At 37.8% G+C, this 20277-nt stretch overlaps 1 protein-coding gene across 2 annotated transcripts in view; it reads left to right on the top strand.

Moving 5' to 3' along the window:
- The window catches only part of sbf2 (SET binding factor 2), an 81969-nt gene that overhangs the window by 18199 nt on the left and 43493 nt on the right, over positions 1 to 20277 (top strand). For both annotated transcript variants that reach the window (XM_067496459.1, XM_067496458.1), the window contains exons 3-7: positions 9541 to 9678; positions 13248 to 13373; positions 13839 to 13949; positions 15254 to 15359; positions 18669 to 18801. In XM_067496459.1, coding sequence (XP_067352560.1) covers positions 9541 to 9678; positions 13248 to 13373; positions 13839 to 13949; positions 15254 to 15359; positions 18669 to 18801 — 614 coding nt within the window. The remainder of the gene's footprint in view (positions 1 to 9540; positions 9679 to 13247; positions 13374 to 13838; positions 13950 to 15253; positions 15360 to 18668; positions 18802 to 20277) is intronic.

Raw genomic sequence — 20277 nt, 5'->3', positions numbered from 1 at the left:
TTTGCCACATGTTGTTCGTCTTTGATGTATTTTTAGTGGTTTTCAAAGCTTCTAGGAGACATGTCCTCAGTTTTAAAAGCTTTTAATATTTACAATTAGGTTTGTAAAAGTAAAAACAGCATGAGTCTTGTCCTAATGCTTACACCGGTCTGTGTCTCGTCCCACATCCTGTTGCTGTGGGTGAGATGCTGCATTTCTGAACAATAGTAATCCTGTGCTGGTTGAGTCCAGCTCCAACCGCATACCACACCGGTCATTTGCTGTTTTGTCCCACTGGATGCTCAAGCCGATGCAGCATTGGTAGGCATAATTGTTGCTGAAAGAGAGATTTGCAGTTGAGCACCACAGTGGCCAAATACTATAGCTCCTTTCCATTTTTATTCATAATCAAACAATGTTTTTCAGGTAATGCATTTAACTCTTTTACCAGTGAGTGTTTTTACTTGGTTTTTAGGCCAATTCATTTCCAGGGCTCATTTATTATAGAGAGAAGCTACAGTTATTCAGTAAGGTCAATGTACTCTGTGTTCTGTTATAGCAGAGGTTGCACACTTTTAGTTGTTGTTTGCCCACAGTAATGACACTATGTTGATATATAACGATGTTGCAAAAGATTTCTACATTACAACAGACACATACTGCAAATTATATCTTATACCTCTAATTTTCTTCTACTGAAAAAAGTGGGCAGACATGAAATTTGTGCCCAACTTTCTCTGATTAAGAATTTGACCCGACTTCCCTAGACTGTAAACATTTGTGTAATGTCTAAAACTTTGACTTCTTGAACCCCCCCAACCCCCCAACCTCTTCCTAATTACTGAGGAACGTGGCAGGCACTTCCTGGAAGAATGCTCCAGTTATTCAGAAAATGTGTAAACTACTGGTGTTGTGAGGCTAGTTAAAATGACTGCTGCCCTGTAGTCCAAAATTAATAATTTTGAAACCGAAATTGAAATAGTTTTTTTTTTTTAAGTGTGTGTGTGTGTGTGTGTGTGTTTAAAAAAAATACAAAATAAAATATATATGTACTGTACTGTATGTACTCTGTATGTGTGTATGTGTGTGTGTGTGTGTGTGTTTAAAAAAAATGTAAAAATATAAAAAATAAAAATATATATGTACTGTACTGTATGTACTCTGTATATATATATACACACACACACACACACACACACATATTAATTTAAAAAATGAGTCAGTTGGAAACTAACCTAAAAAAATGACCTGAGCATGAACTTAGGTCAGATTCAGTTCACTTGGGCTAAGAATCATCCATATTGCTGCGAGGAGTCATTCATCTGTTCTTGTCTTCCCAGCAAGCTAGATAATAAAAATAATGACAAAGCTTAAGTGCATATTTTATAATCAGCATCTTTGATTAGTCAGTTTTAGGCTCATTGCCAAGCCACATGGAGATGTGGCCTAATTGTACCACTGACTCAAGTAACAATAAGTTGACATGTCGCACTGCACGTCTATCCTATGATGTTTGTAAAACTATAGAAGAAAAACTAAACAGTGCATTCCAGTCAGCAGGATGCCGTTCCAGCAAGCGGGAGAATGGGATCATGTGTTTGTCAGGAAGATCCACACATGAGTAATCAATGCTCCGTGTGCCAGTGAAGCTAAACACATTAGGAAACGAAGCTGGACCTGTCAAACATGCAGGACTTTCCATGCTCAAAAGCACTATTAGCTCACCAGGAAATGGGAATACACAGGATGAATTGAAGCCACAGTATGCACATAATCAAATCTTTTCAAAAAATACTGCAGAAGTATTTGGTCTTTATTGTTCTTCCCTTCTTTTTCCTGTTCTTTACACTTGAGAGACACTTATTAACTGAATTAAAAAGTGAAGAAGCTTTGAACAAACCCATCAGACAGGCCACGAGCTGAGCAGCAACATGTGTATCTGGTGCCAATAGCCAGCTAAGCAGGTCCAAGAGCAATTTTTTAAGATACCCTAGTTACCCTGTACATTTCTTCCCCCCCATCTAAAGAGCTGGCAGGCTCCTGACATCCTCCTAAATAGATACGGGGGAGTGCTACTGTTGCGAGTGAAGCACATGCTGCTGACACTGAGGCAATTGGCTGATGACATAACTTGGATTCTTACAGTTAGATACTTGTATTTTCAGGAATCCAAATTTTCCTCCATATTTGTAATCCTGCTATCTCTTCCCAGATTTTGTGAAATATGTTGTGGAATTACTGTAGGGATTTTTAAGATTATCAAAATTCTCTCTAGTAATGTCTAATGTACTGTATGCAGATATTCTTGCCCATGTGTGCGTGTTCAGGTGGTGAGATATTAACACCTGATATTATATTAAGTGTTGTTGACATCATTGTTTAAACAATCTTAGCCAATGACAGCAGAATAACATGGTGCAGTTACACATTACGTTAGTGACATTGACATTGCAGTGTGAAACTTGAATGGACAGTATTTGTCCGTTGTCAGACTCTGGTAGTCTCTTTGGGTTTAAGCAGTTTTAGAGTCATATCCTCTGCTCGCTTTAACTACAGCGCTATAAAATTAATCACATGGCAGTATTCTCCTGTGAGTTTTCACAAGGTGTGTATACACCGTGTTTTTACATGACTACCTGTGATTTGCTAGTGCATGCTTTTTAAGATGAAACGTGCCATGAGTTTTGTTTTTTAATACAGTACAGAGGATGTGATGTCTTCCATAGTATGTGTAGCCCCTTTCGCCTTTAAAAAAAAATAATAATAATAATTTACTGCATCTTGTTCCGGACACTTTGACACACATACTGTAGCTGTCAGACTACAACTACTTTACAGCTCACTGTGTTAAAAGCAAAGCATACTTTCAATTAGAGAACCACTCACAGAGCTTGTATGACACATCCTTTAATACATAGTAATGCTTGGAGTGGAATGTGAGTTTAAGGGTTGTCAACGGATGACATCCCTTTTTTGTTATGTTTGAACAACTCCAAATGTGGAGCTCCTGCGGCCAGTGCCAAGTTTTTCTTTACTGATATTATTGTGGACACTTGATTTTCAATCTTTCCTGTGAACTGCAGTCTAGTTGTAAGACTTTTTGTGCTAAATAAAAGTTAATCAGTTGCCCCTCAAAGAAATCGTTTCCATTTTAGAGTTGCAGATTTAGACATTTAATTGAATTCAATTCAACATATGCCATGTAGTTTCTTTGGAAAACGTATTAGAGCTGTCTGTGTTCATACACACTCCATACACTGATTCTGTACGGGAGGAACAAAGGCTGTTGTGGTTGGAGCTTGTTAAGGACAGAACTGAAACTGAGAGCTACAGTGAATAGCGAAGCCGCCAGGGCCCCCACAAGGCAGTAGAGGAAGCACCTGTTCCACAGCCAGGTCATTATGAGCCATTATCTTAGTGTGCTCTAAAGACCGGGTCTCAGCAGTCTGACGCAGGACAGCCATTGTACTGATCTACAACCTCAGGACAAAGTTGTTTACCCTGATCTTTCATTCATCACTCCATGAGCACAGAAGGGTGTTTTGATGTGTCGTGTTTACTTTTTACGAATGAAATAAAAACGAGCCCTGTTTACCTTCTGTCAGCTGACAAGTTAAAAACAAGGCTGTACTAACATAGGACTGATCAGACAAAAAAACAAAAACACCATTAAAAAAATAATTTGAAATTCCACATATGCATAACATATGAAGTGTCTGGGGTATTAACTTTAAATAAAAACATACCAACTGGAAGTGCACTGACTACATTTCTGCTGGTACGAAGATTGTCACTTTCCTTGTCTGTCAGTTGTTTTTTTCCCACTTGTTGCACTTTTTAGCTGTCCTTTTTCTTTGTAGGTTTTGAAATCATAATATAAATGAACTAAATGTTACTGGGAAAAAATTCTTATGCCAAATCCACATTCTAGGTTTGTAGCGGTATATATTTAATAATGCAAGGCAATTTTTGAAATATGTCATATTACTCCTTAACGAATTTCTAATCTGAAGAACCCAAATTCTTTGTTTTCACAAATATTTATGTCAAGAAAACTGTTACTGTAAAAATTTAGTCGAACTGCCAGTTCCACTTCAATTCTCCTTCCTTCAATTCCTCATCCTTTCCATGTTAAATGCAGGTAGAACCCGAGGAGTGTTGTTATGTGCAGCTATGCGCACGTGTGGATCACAAATGCAAGAATCATAAAATTTTGTTTCGTTTTTTTTTTTGGTGACTGTGTTGATCTTAAGCATTACACAATTAACCGTACCACTGTACTCAGTACAGTTTTGACAGATTCTGTCACAACAGTGATACGATTCATTGTTTTTCCTTACAGTACATTTTATACTGTTCAAGTAGTTGTAATAACAGCTTTACCACTACAATCTGTTGTAATGGAAAATCCATGGACTTTATTTGGATTCAGAAAGGGAATTTCTCTCTAACTATATTTCACAGGAGAGATTTCCCTGAAGTGTAATTCAACTCATTTATGCTCGGAAGATATGCTGTTTGTTGACCTACTTTGGATAAAACCAAAAAAAGTAAAGTCCATTTAATGTGTTAGAACTCCATGCCAACTGCGAACATCGTGCAGATGCTTCAGGTTTAGCATAAGGAAACAGGCTGACAGTGGATTGATTTAAGCAGTGGAATGTCTAATTCACTAAAGGGTCTCTTATTTGCCTCTTAATGCATTTCTGTTTTCAAGTTGCTTGTGGTTAACAAGCCGTTTGTTTTTAATTTATGTCGTGTTTTGAAATAAACCCAAGTATTTGTTCTGGAGTGGACATGTCTTCCCAAGAATGTGGGGGAAATGGGGGTTGAGCAGAGTTGACTTCATTAGCTAGTTGCTAGTTGCGTGGCAAAAAAAAAAAAAAAAAAAGGTTTTATATTTGCACTACAAATATATGTTGTAATAGTTGTCGGTTCTTTCTGGTGTTACATTTCCTGCACATATGTCATTTATGAAGCCTTTTTTTTTTTTGCTGTATTTGCTAGATGTCTCTCCCTGTTTTTGATTTACTGTGGTTGTCTAAAAATATCTATCTCTAAAATATACCATATGTGCCTGGTGTTGTGTAACAGAGCAAAAGGAAACCAGAAGTGTTGGTGACAGTGGGGGAGCGAAGTTGAAGAATGCAGAATGCAGAGAGGAGATACCACCAGCTCTGCGATGAAGCTATGAGTTTGGCACAAAGTCAACTCACTGCAACCACTTAATAGTATTTAGATAATGATGCTATTATGTTGACAGTTTTGTTTCTCAGATTCAAGGGTTCTCCGGTTTCTTCTCCGGATGCTCATCCTGCAGAACTGATAAAATAGGAGTCCTGGGCAGGCAGCATGCCACTAACCTTGTCACCCCCGGCCAGTCCCTTTCTGGTACCTTAAACCTCACACTTTACTTTCCGCCATTGTGTTGTCTTCCTGGCATGTGCCTCTCCCTTATAGACAGGGCAGGAACCAGGTAAATACAAGAGAATGCTGGAAGTACGCAGTGTAGCGCACATCTGTTGCAAAGTTTTCCTGACAATATTGTACTGTATTGTCATTTCACATTCAGACTCCACCTACAGTTGACTGGTATTGTCTCAAAGTTTGGATAGCTATAGTTGTTTGGTTTTGTTTTTTACTTCTTTAAAACGGTCTTTTACCTGGGTAACTTAATTGTGATCATTTGCGGTAATAGGACCGCATGACATGACCCTTGGAATAGTGTTTGTACTTCACGAAGTACAAAAGTACTCTCAAAAGTTAGGATCATTAAAATTCCCATTCCCTTCACGTTTCATTTGCATCAAACCAATAATGACAGAGTTTAACAGGAAATGTCTCTCTGTGTTCCAAGTCATCTTTAGTAATGACTGCCACTCCATACCAGGTCTGTACCGGCGTGACAAGGCATTTATGTCACGTCACGTTGTTAGAATGCAACCTTCTTTTTTTTTTCCAAGGCTGAGTAGATGCATAGTGCAGTTCGATGGTGGTCAGTAATGCCAGGCTGCAGCACATGATGTGATCCCGTGGGTTTAGTTGCAGTGCTGCAGTTTGCTCTTGACTTCAATACAGCAAGTGTGTTATAGAGCAAAGTTACTTTGTCACTTGACTAAAGTCTAATTTGGGAACAGGAGATGTCCTTTCTCTCTGCTGTGTGTGTGAGTGTGTGTGTATGTGTCTGTGTGCGTCTGCTGTATAAAGGCTATGTTTCCTACATCTTGCACCTGTTTCACTGCAGTGGATTTCTGTATCATGTTATATCTGTATGTACTGTTCAATCTGCTGCTGTCAGTCAGCGTGTTCACTTGTGATACTGTACCTGCTAATCTATTTAGTTTTCACCATTTTTTGTTTCTGAATGTAGCACAGAAGCACAAAAATGCTCTTTTACATTGTTCCATTTTGCCTGTAATTGTCATTGTTTTGCAGATTTCCTCTCATTCTTTATACACTCATGCACTTTATGTTTGATCCGTTTAAATCAAACATTGCACCTTCATCCTTTCTGCCTACCAGGACTTGTAGACTTGTTAGGAGTTATGTGAACTAACTTTCTGTGTTTGATTGAGAACTTAAGTCATTTTGAAGTTGGATGTTTAAAAGTAATAAACACTATCTCTGTTTACACATGGTTGTGTTTAAAATGCTGAACAATTTTGCAAAAAGCATTGCACCCTGTGACTTCTGCTTAAAAAAAGCAGGAAATATTCTGATCTGATCAAGATTCAGCCTGTTTCAAATTGTTTATTTGTAAGCCAACCACAAACACCATATGTGAACTAATTCACGTAGGATGCAGTAACTAAGACTCCTAACGAGTTATAAGTTATAAGCAGATTATATAGCATGGAAATTGGTTTAAAGCATTATTAACATAAAAACGCCATAAGGGGGGAAAAAATGGAATTGGCTTTTTACTTAACTTTTGTGTTTTTCATTTCATTGAACTGCTCCTTTTGTTCAGCCCCTGTCCCGATTGTATCCAGCTTCAACATTTAAGCAAAACAATCATCCTTTTTTCTTTTTTTTTTTTTTTAGTTGGATAGCTATATTTTATGAGTGTGAAATACTCTGTGTATCCAGATGCAGATGTCCCTGAATAAAGTTTACTAAATACTGAACTCCCTAAAATGTCTTTGAATCTGCGCCAGCCCTCGAGAGTCTGTCAGCAAATCAACAAGTGAGATAATTTAAGGAAACATTGATTGAAAATCAGGGAAGTCAGTTTATCTTCTCACCATCGCACCATGTGTTCTCTGCATGTCCTTCTCCCTTTAAGCTTTTCCTTCTCTCCCACATTCAAACACTCCTGTGAACACACAGAAATACAACACACACAGGATGTTGTATCTCCTGTGATCTTCTGAGCTATGCAGTCCCAATGCTGTTTATCTATTTTTTTCCGTTTTTTTTTTTTTTTTTTTTTTTTTGACGACAATAAATGGCATAGTTGGAATAGTTTAGGACAGGATCACGGTTATCCGCACTTGTCCTTGGGTCCTGTCTGGCCCTGATTGTGCATGCAAACACGCATGCACACGTAACTACAATGCAGTTTAACAGATTTCCTGCAAGCTATTGTATCTGCTGGAAGAAGGTGGCATCCTGGTCCAGACCTTCAGGTTGAGAAAGCCAAATTTCCCCTTCCCCTTTTTGTCTCTTCCTCCTTTAATCTTCCTTCCTCTGTTTGTCTCTCTCTCTCTCTCTCCTGCCTTCTATTTTTCACTTAATCATCTCTTCTCCCACTCCTGCCCAAATACATTATCTTGCCAATGCATTTGTCTAAAGCTCTACATATGTCCATCTGTACATCAAACGGATGTTTTTGTTTTTGTCCTAACTGTACACCTCCTTTAACTAGTGTCTTCTCTTCCTCCCCGTGTCCCGTGATCGCCTGTGTAACCCCTAAGGAGCAGTCTAAACACTGTTTCAGAACCAGGCCTATTGGGCCTCCAGCAAAACAGAGAGAGACCAGACACAAACACATAACTCTCTCACCACATGTGCTTCTGCCTCCCAGGCCAGAGGGCCAGCGTCTGTGCCATCATTAACCCCTTATTTTTCTTTCATTTGTCAATAATCATGGGCTTGTATAATTGTGCATTTTTGTTAAAGTATGTTCGTCAGTTGTGTCAGTGAATGGGGACATATTTGACTATCTGATGAACTGTGACATAAGATTCTTTCAAGCAAATCTAGTTTTTTTTCCACACTAAACAGATGTTTTTAACACGATTGGTTATGACTCACAACTGTTGCTTTGAGACTTGAAACCCGTTAAGGATTCTTTTTATTATGCTAACAGTAATTCTGAGTATTCGTGCCCACCATTTTGCAAAAAATGGCTCTTTTTTGTCTTGCAATGAAAATGGTTGATTTGTGTGATTCTTAAATTTCAAACAGAGTATGCGGGAATACAAATAATATGAGTTTTCAGGAAAACATTGGAAGAACTTGATTTTGATCATAGAGAACCTAAAAACTTTCCGCCAGTAAGTCGGAAACATTTGGAATTTAAACATCTGCTTGCAGGGATCACTTTTCAATTTTTTTTAAACATAGATTGTTTTTGTTTTAATTGGCAATGAGTTATATTTGTCCTTTAAAAGTGTTCTTTTAACCTTATATATATATATATATATATATCTATATATATCTCACAGCTGGGATGTCGGTTAAGTCCTACTTTTGTGGGTACTTTTCCATTAGTCATATTTGAGATGCTTTCTTTTGTTAATAAGCTCAGGCAGTTTAGTCTGGCAACTGGCACTCTGATGACTCTGGCACCTGGCACTCTGGTGAATTTCAAGGAAAATCAATATTGTACGTGTTACTTCCTGCTCTGATGAGCAGACCCAATTGCTACACTGAAACCGGACATCCCCTCTGATTTTTCTGTGGTAACATAAAGATTAGAATAGCTATAATAATATTGCTCATGTCCTCTGCATGAACGTTTTGCATGGTTTCCTAGCAGAATGTCTAATAGCTATTTAATATTAAATAATCAGCTACAACATGAACTGTGGTGGTTTTAATAATGTTATAGATGACAAAGGTCAGCATGGCCACTCTGGCTACACAGCCCCATAGACAGCAAAATGTGATCCACAATGTACAGCCGTTGTACAAGTACAAAAACTCAATACTCCAGTAAAGGTGCAAGTATTGGCCCTAAAAATTTGCCACTACAAGTAACACTTTTATTCAAGTAAAAGTAATTATCAGAGTATAACATTTTTCCTTAGAGCACAAAAGTAGTCCACTAAGAAAACAATGTATGTAAACCAATAGTAGTTATGGTAATTTTGTCAAAATGTGTACACTAAAAATAATCTTTTCTTAAAACCATATTGTATTTTTATATTCAACCCACCTTTAATGTTGTGGCTTGTTAGTGTATATACAGTATGGCATATGTCCTCAGTTAAACAGATGAAGCATCACAGAGATCCATACATCAATGACTGTAACGCTGTCTGTATGTGACCTTGTTGGATGAATTACCCTCCTTGATGTTCTAATGTAATAATGTTTTATTAAATATCTTTGCAGTTCTGTCAGCCTGGAGGTTGGAAGCTGTCCAGAGATAGGAAGGTGCCCACCTTTTTCACCGTCGTGCTTACAGATATTGATTCCGACCGACACTTTTGCTCCTGTCTCACTTTCTACGAAGCAGAGGTCAATCTGCAGGTACAGTAAGACTGCACACACACACATTTACACAATCAAGGTGAACAATACATGGCCTGAGTTTAAAGGTGGATAAAGCTTTTCATTCCATCAGGGGATTAATCATAACTAAGGATAATTTAGAACGTCCAGTGCCTCTACTGTGCAGCTGTTTTGAGACTGTTTGCAGGGGCAGCAACATACTAACAATGTATGAACAAAACTTTAAACAGCTCATATAACTGTGATGCAGGACTATGCCACCATGCTGATGAGGTGAAATCTAAAAATATAAATATTTAATTTTGTTTTTTGATAAATACTTTATTAGAATGCTCCTTGCCAGGTTCCTAATACAGTTTCTTTTATGTGCAGCCTTTAATATTTTCTTAACTTTTAGGAGTGTCGGTTATGTACGTGATTTCTTTCACAAGTTAGAAAACAAAAAGTCTAATAAATCTAGTGCTTGATGCTGTTATAAACAATAGGATTGACCTGTGCCCCCCGCCAGTGCTTTTCATTATTTTATTTACTCATGCATACAAGATTGTGTTTAATTACAGATTAGTGGTCACAGCACAAACATTCAAAACCCCCATAAATTATTGGTTACAACGCATTTGTTTGGACGGGATCATTTTTATACTAATGAATAATCTTGTGAATGTCTCTCCCTGCCAAAAGCACAGAATACCAAGCTAATTGTTTCACTGTGTTTGCCTTTATTAGAGGCCCTAAACGACTCCTGTCGTGCTGCCCACTGTGACTTCACATCCTTTGCAAATGGAATGCAGTCATCAATCACATTCCAGTTAGTTTAGAAGAACATTTTCAAATCAAATTCACAATGCAGTCATGTACAAAAAATATGTGTCAGCTTTCAAACAGACTCACGTTGGTGGAATGTTCAACACTATAGTAGTGCATCCTGTCCTCATTATGATTTAACTTGCTCTGTCAATTAGACCACAGTTGCTCAAACATTCCTCTGTTTGCACAACTGGACACATTTTTCCCTGTTGGTTTAAAAGCATATTGCGACATCAAAGGGAGAAAACAACTAAGAATAGCTCAGTAATTGACAGCTATGGGGTCTTTTTGGAAGAGCCCTCCAACAGACTTCATAGCGTCTGACCGTCACACCTTGTTTAAGTCCCTAAGCTGCATAAAACAAGATGGGGACCACAGATCAGTGGATCATCCTCATTTTGTTTTGAAACTTTGCCCAACTTTGTTTTCTGTTCTTACACACAGGCTTAGTGGAGGGAGTAGGATTTGTTATTTCGAACAGATTTAGACTTAAAAGATCATTTCTTCTTTTTCTAATAATCGTATTGTCCACAATCACCATACAGACATTCAGACGTTCTCTACTCATAGTCTGTATTAGCTTGTGCATATGTACCGTAGACCTCCATTCTTTTCCAAAACCCTGTGGCTGTAGCTCACTTGATAAGGCAGGACCCCCACCCCCTCATGGCTATGTGTCGAGGTGTGCTTGGGTCTGACACTGAACCCCAAGTAGCTCCCGATGGGTCAGGTGAGCACCTTGAATCATCAGTGTGTGAGCATGTATGTACGAATATCTAAATGAGAAGCAACGTGCGAAAAGCGCTTTGGATAAAACCTTTAAATATGCAGAGCATGTGTAAACCAAGACCCTGATCATCAGTTAGTTATTTTCATGAACAAATGTTGCCTTACATGCGCTAAATCAGCATTTCCTTGTACAATGGCTAGTCACCTGCACATGTTATTTATAAAGGTCATAGAAATTTGTCATCCAGTGGAACAGTGTGTGTGACTGATGTGTTTGTAATAGTTTTGGGGGGACTGCACACCATAAGCAGGAGGTTATCCATAACTCAGTCCATATGCAGTTTATAAAGTCAAAAGTTGCTAGTGTAATATAGGTTACTTCAGTAAACATTTGTAGCACTGGTCCCTGGTGTGCTAAAAAGACACTTGACCAGGATACGTGGATGCTTAATGTGGATTACAGACTATAATTGTAACCTACAAATATTTGAGTTTAATTGACTGTACAACTAACACACCACCTTTCCTTTTTTGTCAACCTTTTATTAAATATTAGATCAGGCTATATTTGGCCTTGACCAGACATCATGTTCCTGCACAATAAACATGCATTCCTACAGTAGATTCAGTGTAGGGCACTGAAGATCTTCTTGAAACGTGAGGGTGTTTTTACAGTCTTTAGTCTCTAAACTGACATCCTTATCTGCCCAATCAGATTCCAGGAGAGTCCAGACAGGCGGCGGAGGAATGTATTTTGTCTAATAATTAAACCAAATCCTAAGAAAAATTGTGAAATGTGACCCCCATCCGAATGAGATATTTTGATCGCATGCTCCTTGGTCCCGAGATACTGAAGCACTTAGGGCATGTTTTCACTGCCTGGAGAAATATACCAGATTGTGATAAGGGCTTTAATGAAGAATGAGCACGGATGGAGATGGTGTGTCAGTGTTCTGATAAAGCTTGGTGATCCAGAAGACAATTAGAACCAGCTTGAGACTGTTGCCTTTATGACAACCTTGTTTTAGGTAAAGGTAATAATGTGTGTACTTTATGATCATGCCAACACTGACTTTAGACTGTACATTTGATTGATTATCAGTAAACTGCATGCTTCTAACTCCTGGACTTTGTGCTTTCATTTCTGGTAACATTTTTCCTATAATTACAAGCTTTTAGATTACTAGTTCTGACATTTCCCTAAGCAGATTAATTTATATGATTATTGTGTTTTTGTAGGCAAGATCTTTTATTAACCTCATCTTAATTTTATTAAATATGCTATGTACTCAGTGGCTCCAGTGGGATGAGCAAATATACTGAGCCGGGACAGACTGGAAAAGGAGATGATAAATAGTGCAAACTTCCATGAATGTGTCTTCTCTCTGAAGACAAGGGAGTTGTTTTTTTTTTAAATAATGACTTTGTCTGATGCAAGAGTTGTAACTTGCATATTTTCTTTGGTAGAAGGAATGCAACTAACTTTTCACTACTTCTGTTTAATATTATATTTTATAATGCTCACCCAATAAATATAGGAATGAGAAGGGTAGAAACTAAATTAGGAGCTAAATTATCAGCATTAATAATATAATACATTATAACTGAACAGTGTTTATGTTCAGGCACATAAGTTATTTTTCGCTGGAAAATGTGCAAATAATACATGTACAGTAAGGATCCATCTGAGGCACTTTACTTTGGCATTTTCATTTCAAGCTACTTCGAAATTTTTATGTATAGATAGATAGATATAGATGTGTGTGTGTGTGTGTGTATGTATTATATTTATGACAATTTTTTAAGATTTTGCACACAAAACACATTTAGATCCATTGTTATAGTAGTTATAGATTTAACTAGCAGTATGCACGTACATGTGATACGTATTGGATGCCAGACATGTTCTGGGCAGCATGATGCAGCACATGATGGATTCATAAGCTAAAACAGGAGCCCAGAAGTGCTGACGTCCTCTAAAGTATAGTTCAAGGTCCATGCCACTGTGTTGAACTTTTAACTGACATTGCTTATTTTTTTTAATGTTTTAGGGATCAAAAAGTATTGAGGCTGATGGGGATGAAGATGAAGAGGATGGCCTGATCCAACCAGCTCAAGTGTTTGCACCAAAAAGTCTTATTCTCGTGTCCAGGCTGGATTATCCTGAAATATTTCGGGTAAAAGGACACCATATGATTAAATCTTGATTAATATATATTTTTCTGATGCTCAATAGGAATACTCAGAATTTTTGTCAAATCAGTGCTTTCATCTAGTAGTTTTGAAAGGATGATAATCATTTTTCTACTGTAAATAGGCATAGTTTGTGTAAGCCTAATACTTTGGTGAAGTGACTGGGAAATGGAAAAGCTCTGATCTTTTCAATATAGACTATGTGTGCAAACCCACAATCAGCCATGCTATCCATAACAATGGGGTCTCTCCTGGTACTACGGTATGAGCTGCTAAAGTAAACCGTAATACTAAACATTATCTAAATATGACAGACTCACAAATCAAGCTAATAATTTTTGTTTTGCTGATAATGATTAACCTATACAGAATATATGGTTTGAATTACTTATCCTTAATGTTAGTCAGTGTGTTGTGTCTTAGATGTTTTTTGCATGTTTTCCTTCCAGGGGTGCTTGGGTCTAATCTACACAGTGTACATAGACACCCTGAGTTTTCCTTTAGAGGGTCTGGTGGCCAATCTCTTTGGATTCCAGGTTCCTGTTGCTGGTGGATCCCAGGTATGTCTATTCTGAAACACAGAGAAAGTACCAGTCTGCCAGATGTCCCTCTATACACCTACTGGCTTGCACAGATCCAGACTTTAACGGGGCCAGAAACATGTCAGCCCTGTTCCACTTTGAGACAGCAGTTGTTTGTGGAGGTGATGGCCGAGGCTTCATGGTGCAGCTACTAAAATGATTAATGTTGTGTTCTGATGGTGCCAGAGATTGTTGTTTAGCCACAGGCAGTAATTTTCGAATGCATATTCGTCATTTTTTTTTTCCATCAGGATACTTGGAGCAAAATACCTCAGTCTCAGGAGAGAGTGGGGTGAAAGACAGCCGAGCTCCTAAACTGTTTATTGCAGTTTTGAGCAATTTATTTCAAATGTCAGTGTACTGAGATTGCTCCATTACTTAAAAAAAGAATTTTGTTTGCTGCATATTGGTGGCCAAGTGTCAGAAGGAGAGGTTGTAAATGCAGCAAACCCGGCAATGCGTTACTAGCTAAAAAAAATAAATGAGCCAAAATGTGTCTCAGTCATGAAGGACATTTGTTGTATGTACAGTATGGTTACTGTTGCCCATGCGAGAAACCCTGATCATCGAGATGAAAATTTCTAATTTTGTATTAAATGATGGTTAATGTAATGTATAAGGTAAGAATGCGGCCTGTTTCTGTATTTCCCAAAAAGATGCTTTCCTTTAGGGAGAACCCTCAAATGAGACTCATTGGTAAAAACAACACCTAGTAGAGTTGAATAAATGAAGACCTTGTGGCACCTTTTGATATTTTTGATGACTGAAGAATTTCTTTTATCTTATATCTCTTATACCTTTACCAACCACTTTTCATATTTCCTAGTACTCTATACCCTGGTAGCCTGTAACCTGAATCACAAACAATTCAGTTGATATTAAAGTACAAAGGTTGCATTAACAATTTGACTTAACCAATCGGTTAATGCACTTTTTATCAGCACTTTTTATTTTATTTTATTTTTTATTTAATAATCTCTTTAAAATATTTATTAATGTTGTTGTATATGTGTTCTGTACAAGTAGCATTGTAGTGATCATATAATGACACTAAAAAAAAAATATGTTTTAATAATAACATTTTTTCTAAAATATTAAAATGGCTAATTGAGTCCCACAGCTGCTTAGTCTGTGTTGCTCTGAAAAATGTGTCTTGTTTATTTACTGCAGCGGCTGCGAGCTATGAATCTAAATAAATGAGTGTTTGAGCCTGTATAGACCATGGCCGGAGAGATTTCCCTTGACTGTTTTCTGACCTTTGCTGCATTTTCTTTTTTTTGCAGAAGCTGTTTAGCCTTGGAGCAGGAGACCGGCAGCTCATCCAGACACCTCTGAATGACACATTGCCTGTCACATCCAAGAGTGTTGCTCTTCTTTTCCAGCAGCTGGGTGGGTCAAGGCACTTTGATATGGACTAACTAGTTATCATGACAGGAAGGGACTTGAATCAGAACATGATTTGTTAGTGAGTGTATGTTATATCTTGATGTCTGCTATGTGTCATTTGTTTAACAGAGATCAAGCTAATTTATTGCAGTGTCGTACTATAAATTTTGGTTTTTAGATATGTTTTGTTGATTGTGTTAGTTGTTACTGGCACCCTTCTCATTTTCCTTTTCGTGACTCCATTCTACTTTCGATTCTACGCACATGGACAAGATTTTATGCAGTTTGCAGGTTTACACTTTGCTGTGTTAGCACAATATGTGCAGTATGTGCTTTAGTCACATGAATGCCTGATGAATCATGCTGTGTGTAGAATGGGTCAGCAGTTTTGAATGACTGTAGTTCATACAGCTTTTAGAAATGACAGTTTAGTGCATATCTTTCAGTTTAGTGCATACCCATTGCAGACTTTCAGGGCATTCTAGAATCAAGAGTCAAGCCTAGTTAACTTTTTGTGATGATAGACATTCATCTATGAGCTGAGAAAGAAATCTAATACACTTCACCTGAAATGTGATTGCAGTGGAAAGTTGGCCTTCATTTGGTTTGATTTGATTAGAACGGTGTTCTTCAAAACTAGAGTGGATTTTATTTCCTTAGTGTATTAACACCACCCTCTTTCTGTTGAACTGAGTGGAGAACTTGCATATGGGGGATATTTACATGATACACATGTGATTAAAGGTTATGTGAAAGTCAAGCATTTAATGAGTTCTTCACCTTCGGGTTTCGTGGCAGTTGCAGGAAATAGACATCATCAACACGCCCACTCACTCATAGTGAAATCACAATAAGATCGTGTGGAGGTAATCTGCACCAGGGAGCTGCCGAGGTAAAGTCCTGGGTGTTTGACCCCAGTGAAAGTCTGGAAAATGCCTGAATTCCAGTGCATGTCTGAAAGGGGCTACAGAGAATAAAAGCTGATTTTTTTCAAATGTTCTAATGAGAGAAACCATTTCACATTTCAGGAAATACGGTCATTCACTTTCTTACTGAGAGTTAGATAAGGAAATCAAAACCACTCGCATGTATGTATGCCAAGTATAAGGATAAAGCCAGGAGATGGTTAGCTTGTCTTAGCAGAAAGATTGACAGCAGGGGAAAATAACTAACCTTACTTGGCGGCCCTCTGTTTCCAGGTTATGTTTAGATAGCCGTAGCTGTAAATGTTGAAATATTGTTTTAAAAGTGATTGTAATACCTCCTTCCATTTAGGCTTCATACACACTGCACATGGTTTTTTTAAGTCACAGATTTTCTGAATATTATTTTTGTTACTGATTGTGTAGCAGGGCAAATGTACTCAAAAGTTTCCAATTGAAAGTCATCCACTTATGCCAAATGAGTGAAAGTGAGAGTCAGATGCTGGCAGAGTTAATTATTCTTCTGCCCTTAAAACTGATTTCTCTGCATGCTGACAGCAGGGTAAATATGATAAGTCAGCTGATCAGTTACGCTTAAAGATTGCATTGTTCCTACTTATTAGGTCAGTCTTATTTCCATATAAGGACCTGGCTAGTAGCTGTATAGACCTGCAGGTCGGCACATCATTCTGTGTGCACAGGTCAACCGAGTCACTAGTGAGGAATGTTTGTTAAACATGTAACACTGAACAGGAAGTCCCCCCCCCACCACCACCACCACCACCACCCCGTGGCGAGAGAGAACCGGCCATCCACAGCCCTGCTGTTTGTTGTTTGTTGCCTTTGTCTCTTCTGTTGTCTGAGGCTGTTTCTGTCACTTTTTATTTAGAACTCGGAAATGTGTCACTGTTTCCATGAGATAAGCAAACACCTGAACTTGAGATGTGATCCTGAAACCCACGTCTCTATAGGCTGGTCACATGTGCAAGGCAAACTCCTCTGCATCCCTCTTAATGGAAAAGAGTGCTTTCAGAAACCCACCATTAAGTTCCATTGTGTTAACTCCTTTGGTTCGATGAGCCTCTTCACATTCAAAACTCAAATTTTGTCCGTGCTCATGTTTCCTGTTTATCCCTGAAATGCACAGGCAGCCAAACATTTAGACCCAGCGCCCCCAGTGGCACGGATATGTCTGCCTGTGTTCCTCTCCCCTTATCACTCCAGTGTGTGATGAATTGGTCTGTCAGTTGCTTGATAGGAAACAATAACAGGAATTGTAAACTTAGAATTCTTCCTGATTGTCACATTGGTATTTGAAATATTATTTTTGCTGTATGACAGTGTGTAATTTCCTTTGTTTTTCAGAGATGAGTTTTACCATCTGTTTATAGTCATTGTTTAGCATGAGAATATTACATTACCATTTGCTTGTGGAAATGTAATTTTTTGTCATTATGAGCCAACAGGTTGCATTGCTTTCAGTGGCCAGCTTGCAAATTATTTGAATTTGTTGTTTTCTTATTGCAGTTGTTGTTATTACCTAAAGTGCCATAAGACCCCTGCCTACAGATTCAATAGCCATCAGAAACAAAAAACTTAATATTGATGCATAGTTACTATGCAGTTTCTTATCACAAATTGAACGAAAATAAAAACATTGTGGCAGGTGCAAATGTTTATGCACCCTAAAATGTAAAAAGTCTTCGATTTCTTTAACTTTTTTTTTAGATGATTAGTCCTAAGAAGTATCAACATTTTTTTTAAAGCTTTGTACTATTGGCTCCTCTAAGCATCTGTGTAAATGAAATGTATTGATGCCCTCAATGCAGGAAAAGCCTACAAGAAGATGGCAAAATATTTTCAGCTTGCAGTTTGCACGCAGGTCATGCTTTAGGATGGTATTGCAGCCCAAATCACATGAAATACTGCAGGGGTGGAAGGAAGAATGGATTCTATGAAATACTAGCAAATTCTGGAAGCAAATGTCACACTGTTTGCACACTGTTTGTAGAAATGCTGAAGCTGAAAAGAGGATGGCTTTATAGGAAGGATAATAATCCTAAACGCACTTTCAAGTCTACCTCATGAGATGCAAACTAAGAATATTGCAGACCTAGAGGCTTTTTGCAAGGAAGAATGGGAGAAAACACCAAATAGAAGAACTGAATTAGATGCCCTCAGAAAGTCAAGCAATAATATCCGCTAAAGGGTTTTTTCCATGTACTTGACTACACATGACTACACTGGCTTCAAGTGCCGTGAAATGTTATTTTGGTATTTTTGTTCAATGATGATACAGAAATGTTGATACATTTTTGTATCATCTAGAATAATGTCCTAATTACATTTTAACCACCATCTCCTTAAACTTGTTGCTCTCTCATTCCAGGAATCCAAAATGTTCTAAGCCTGTTTTGTGCGGTTCTGACAGAGCACAAGGTTTTGTTCCACTCCACTAGTTACCAGAGGCTCGGAGAAGCGTGTCGCGCCCTGGAAGCCCTCATGTTTCCCCTTAAATACAGGTGTGTTTGACCCTGCTATTAGGACACAATTTTAAATGACTTTGCACTAACACCTTGACTGGTGACTTCCATGGCATGTGATCTGAATGATGATTAACTTCGTTCATCAGGATATTTTGTTATATAAACAGCTCTATCCACTGGATAAGTCTGCCCTTTTAAGATGACAAAAGGTGTTTGCATAACCTTCTCTGCCTAATATATACAGAATGTTTATCCAGGAGTTTCTGAATTTTCTTCTCCTACAAGTGACATTTAGGTGTACAGTGTTTGTCTCATCTCCTGTTTTTGGCAACAACTGCATCTGTCTTATTAAAGTTTAGAGGGACTTCAATGAGAAATAATGTTTCACAGCCCAAAGACACTACAATTTGGATCAAATGGGCATCAGCAGGGCAATCCGGTCTACTTACTGAGTGACAAATACTACAGTGTCACTTGGCTGCCTCACCTGCTATGTAATGAAAACACAAGCAATCTTTTGAATTGAATTAAATTGAATGTATATTCAACTTGATTGTCATTAAAAAGTACTCAAACAATGAAATTAAGTTTAGCAACCTAAAAAAAGTGCAGGGTGTAATATACATAGATATGTGCATGAGTATAAATATGAGAGAAATATGTTATATACGTATGAATATGTAACCATGAGTTATTACAGTATAAAAAAATAGAACCTTTACAGTGTGTACATGAATTCACAGTGTTTATTTTACTCTTTGCAGTCTGTTGTAATGTCCAGGGATCAGCACATATATGTGTCATGGCTGTAGAAGGACCTGTCCTTCCTCCCAGAGGAAAGCAGGTTCAGTAGTTTGTGGTTAGGCTGGAAGGAGTACTAGATGATGCTGGCTATGTTGAAGATGGAGGAAAGCTGGGCACCAATCTTTTAATTATTTAATAACAAATTTTGAAATGTGTGAAAGAAATGTGAAGAGAAGTTGGGATCATGTTTAAAACCTAAATAAAAGGACAATGCAATGATTTGCAAATCTCTTCAATGTATTTCTTTTCACAATAGAACATAAACCGCATATCACATGTTGAATTTGATGGCAGCAACACATCTCAAGAAAGTTAGAAGAGGGGCAACAAAAGGCTGGAAAACTAATTGCCACAAATCAAAAACAATGGAGGAGCATTTGACAACTAATTAGGTTAATTGGCAACAGATCAGTAACATGACTTGGTATAAGAGAAGCATTTCAGAGAGACAGAGCCTCTGAAATGTAAAGATGGGCAGAGGTTCACCAATCTGCGACAAACTCTAAAAATTGTGGAACAATTTCAGAAAAATGTTTCTTAACGTAAAATTGTGAGTACTTTGAAAATCCCACCATCTACAGTATATAATGTCATCAAAACATTCAGAGAATCAGGAGGAATCTCATACGTTTTACACATTGTCCCAACTTCTTTGGAATCAGGGTTGTAGTTTTACATGAGGAGCTATGCAATATAATACTAATATGA

Source organism: Channa argus, chromosome 2 (assembly GCF_033026475.1).
Source record: "Channa argus isolate prfri chromosome 2, Channa argus male v1.0, whole genome shotgun sequence".
Classification (NCBI taxonomy): Eukaryota; Metazoa; Chordata; class Actinopteri; order Anabantiformes; family Channidae; genus Channa; species Channa argus.
This window is presented reverse-complemented; position numbering and strand designations above follow the sequence as displayed.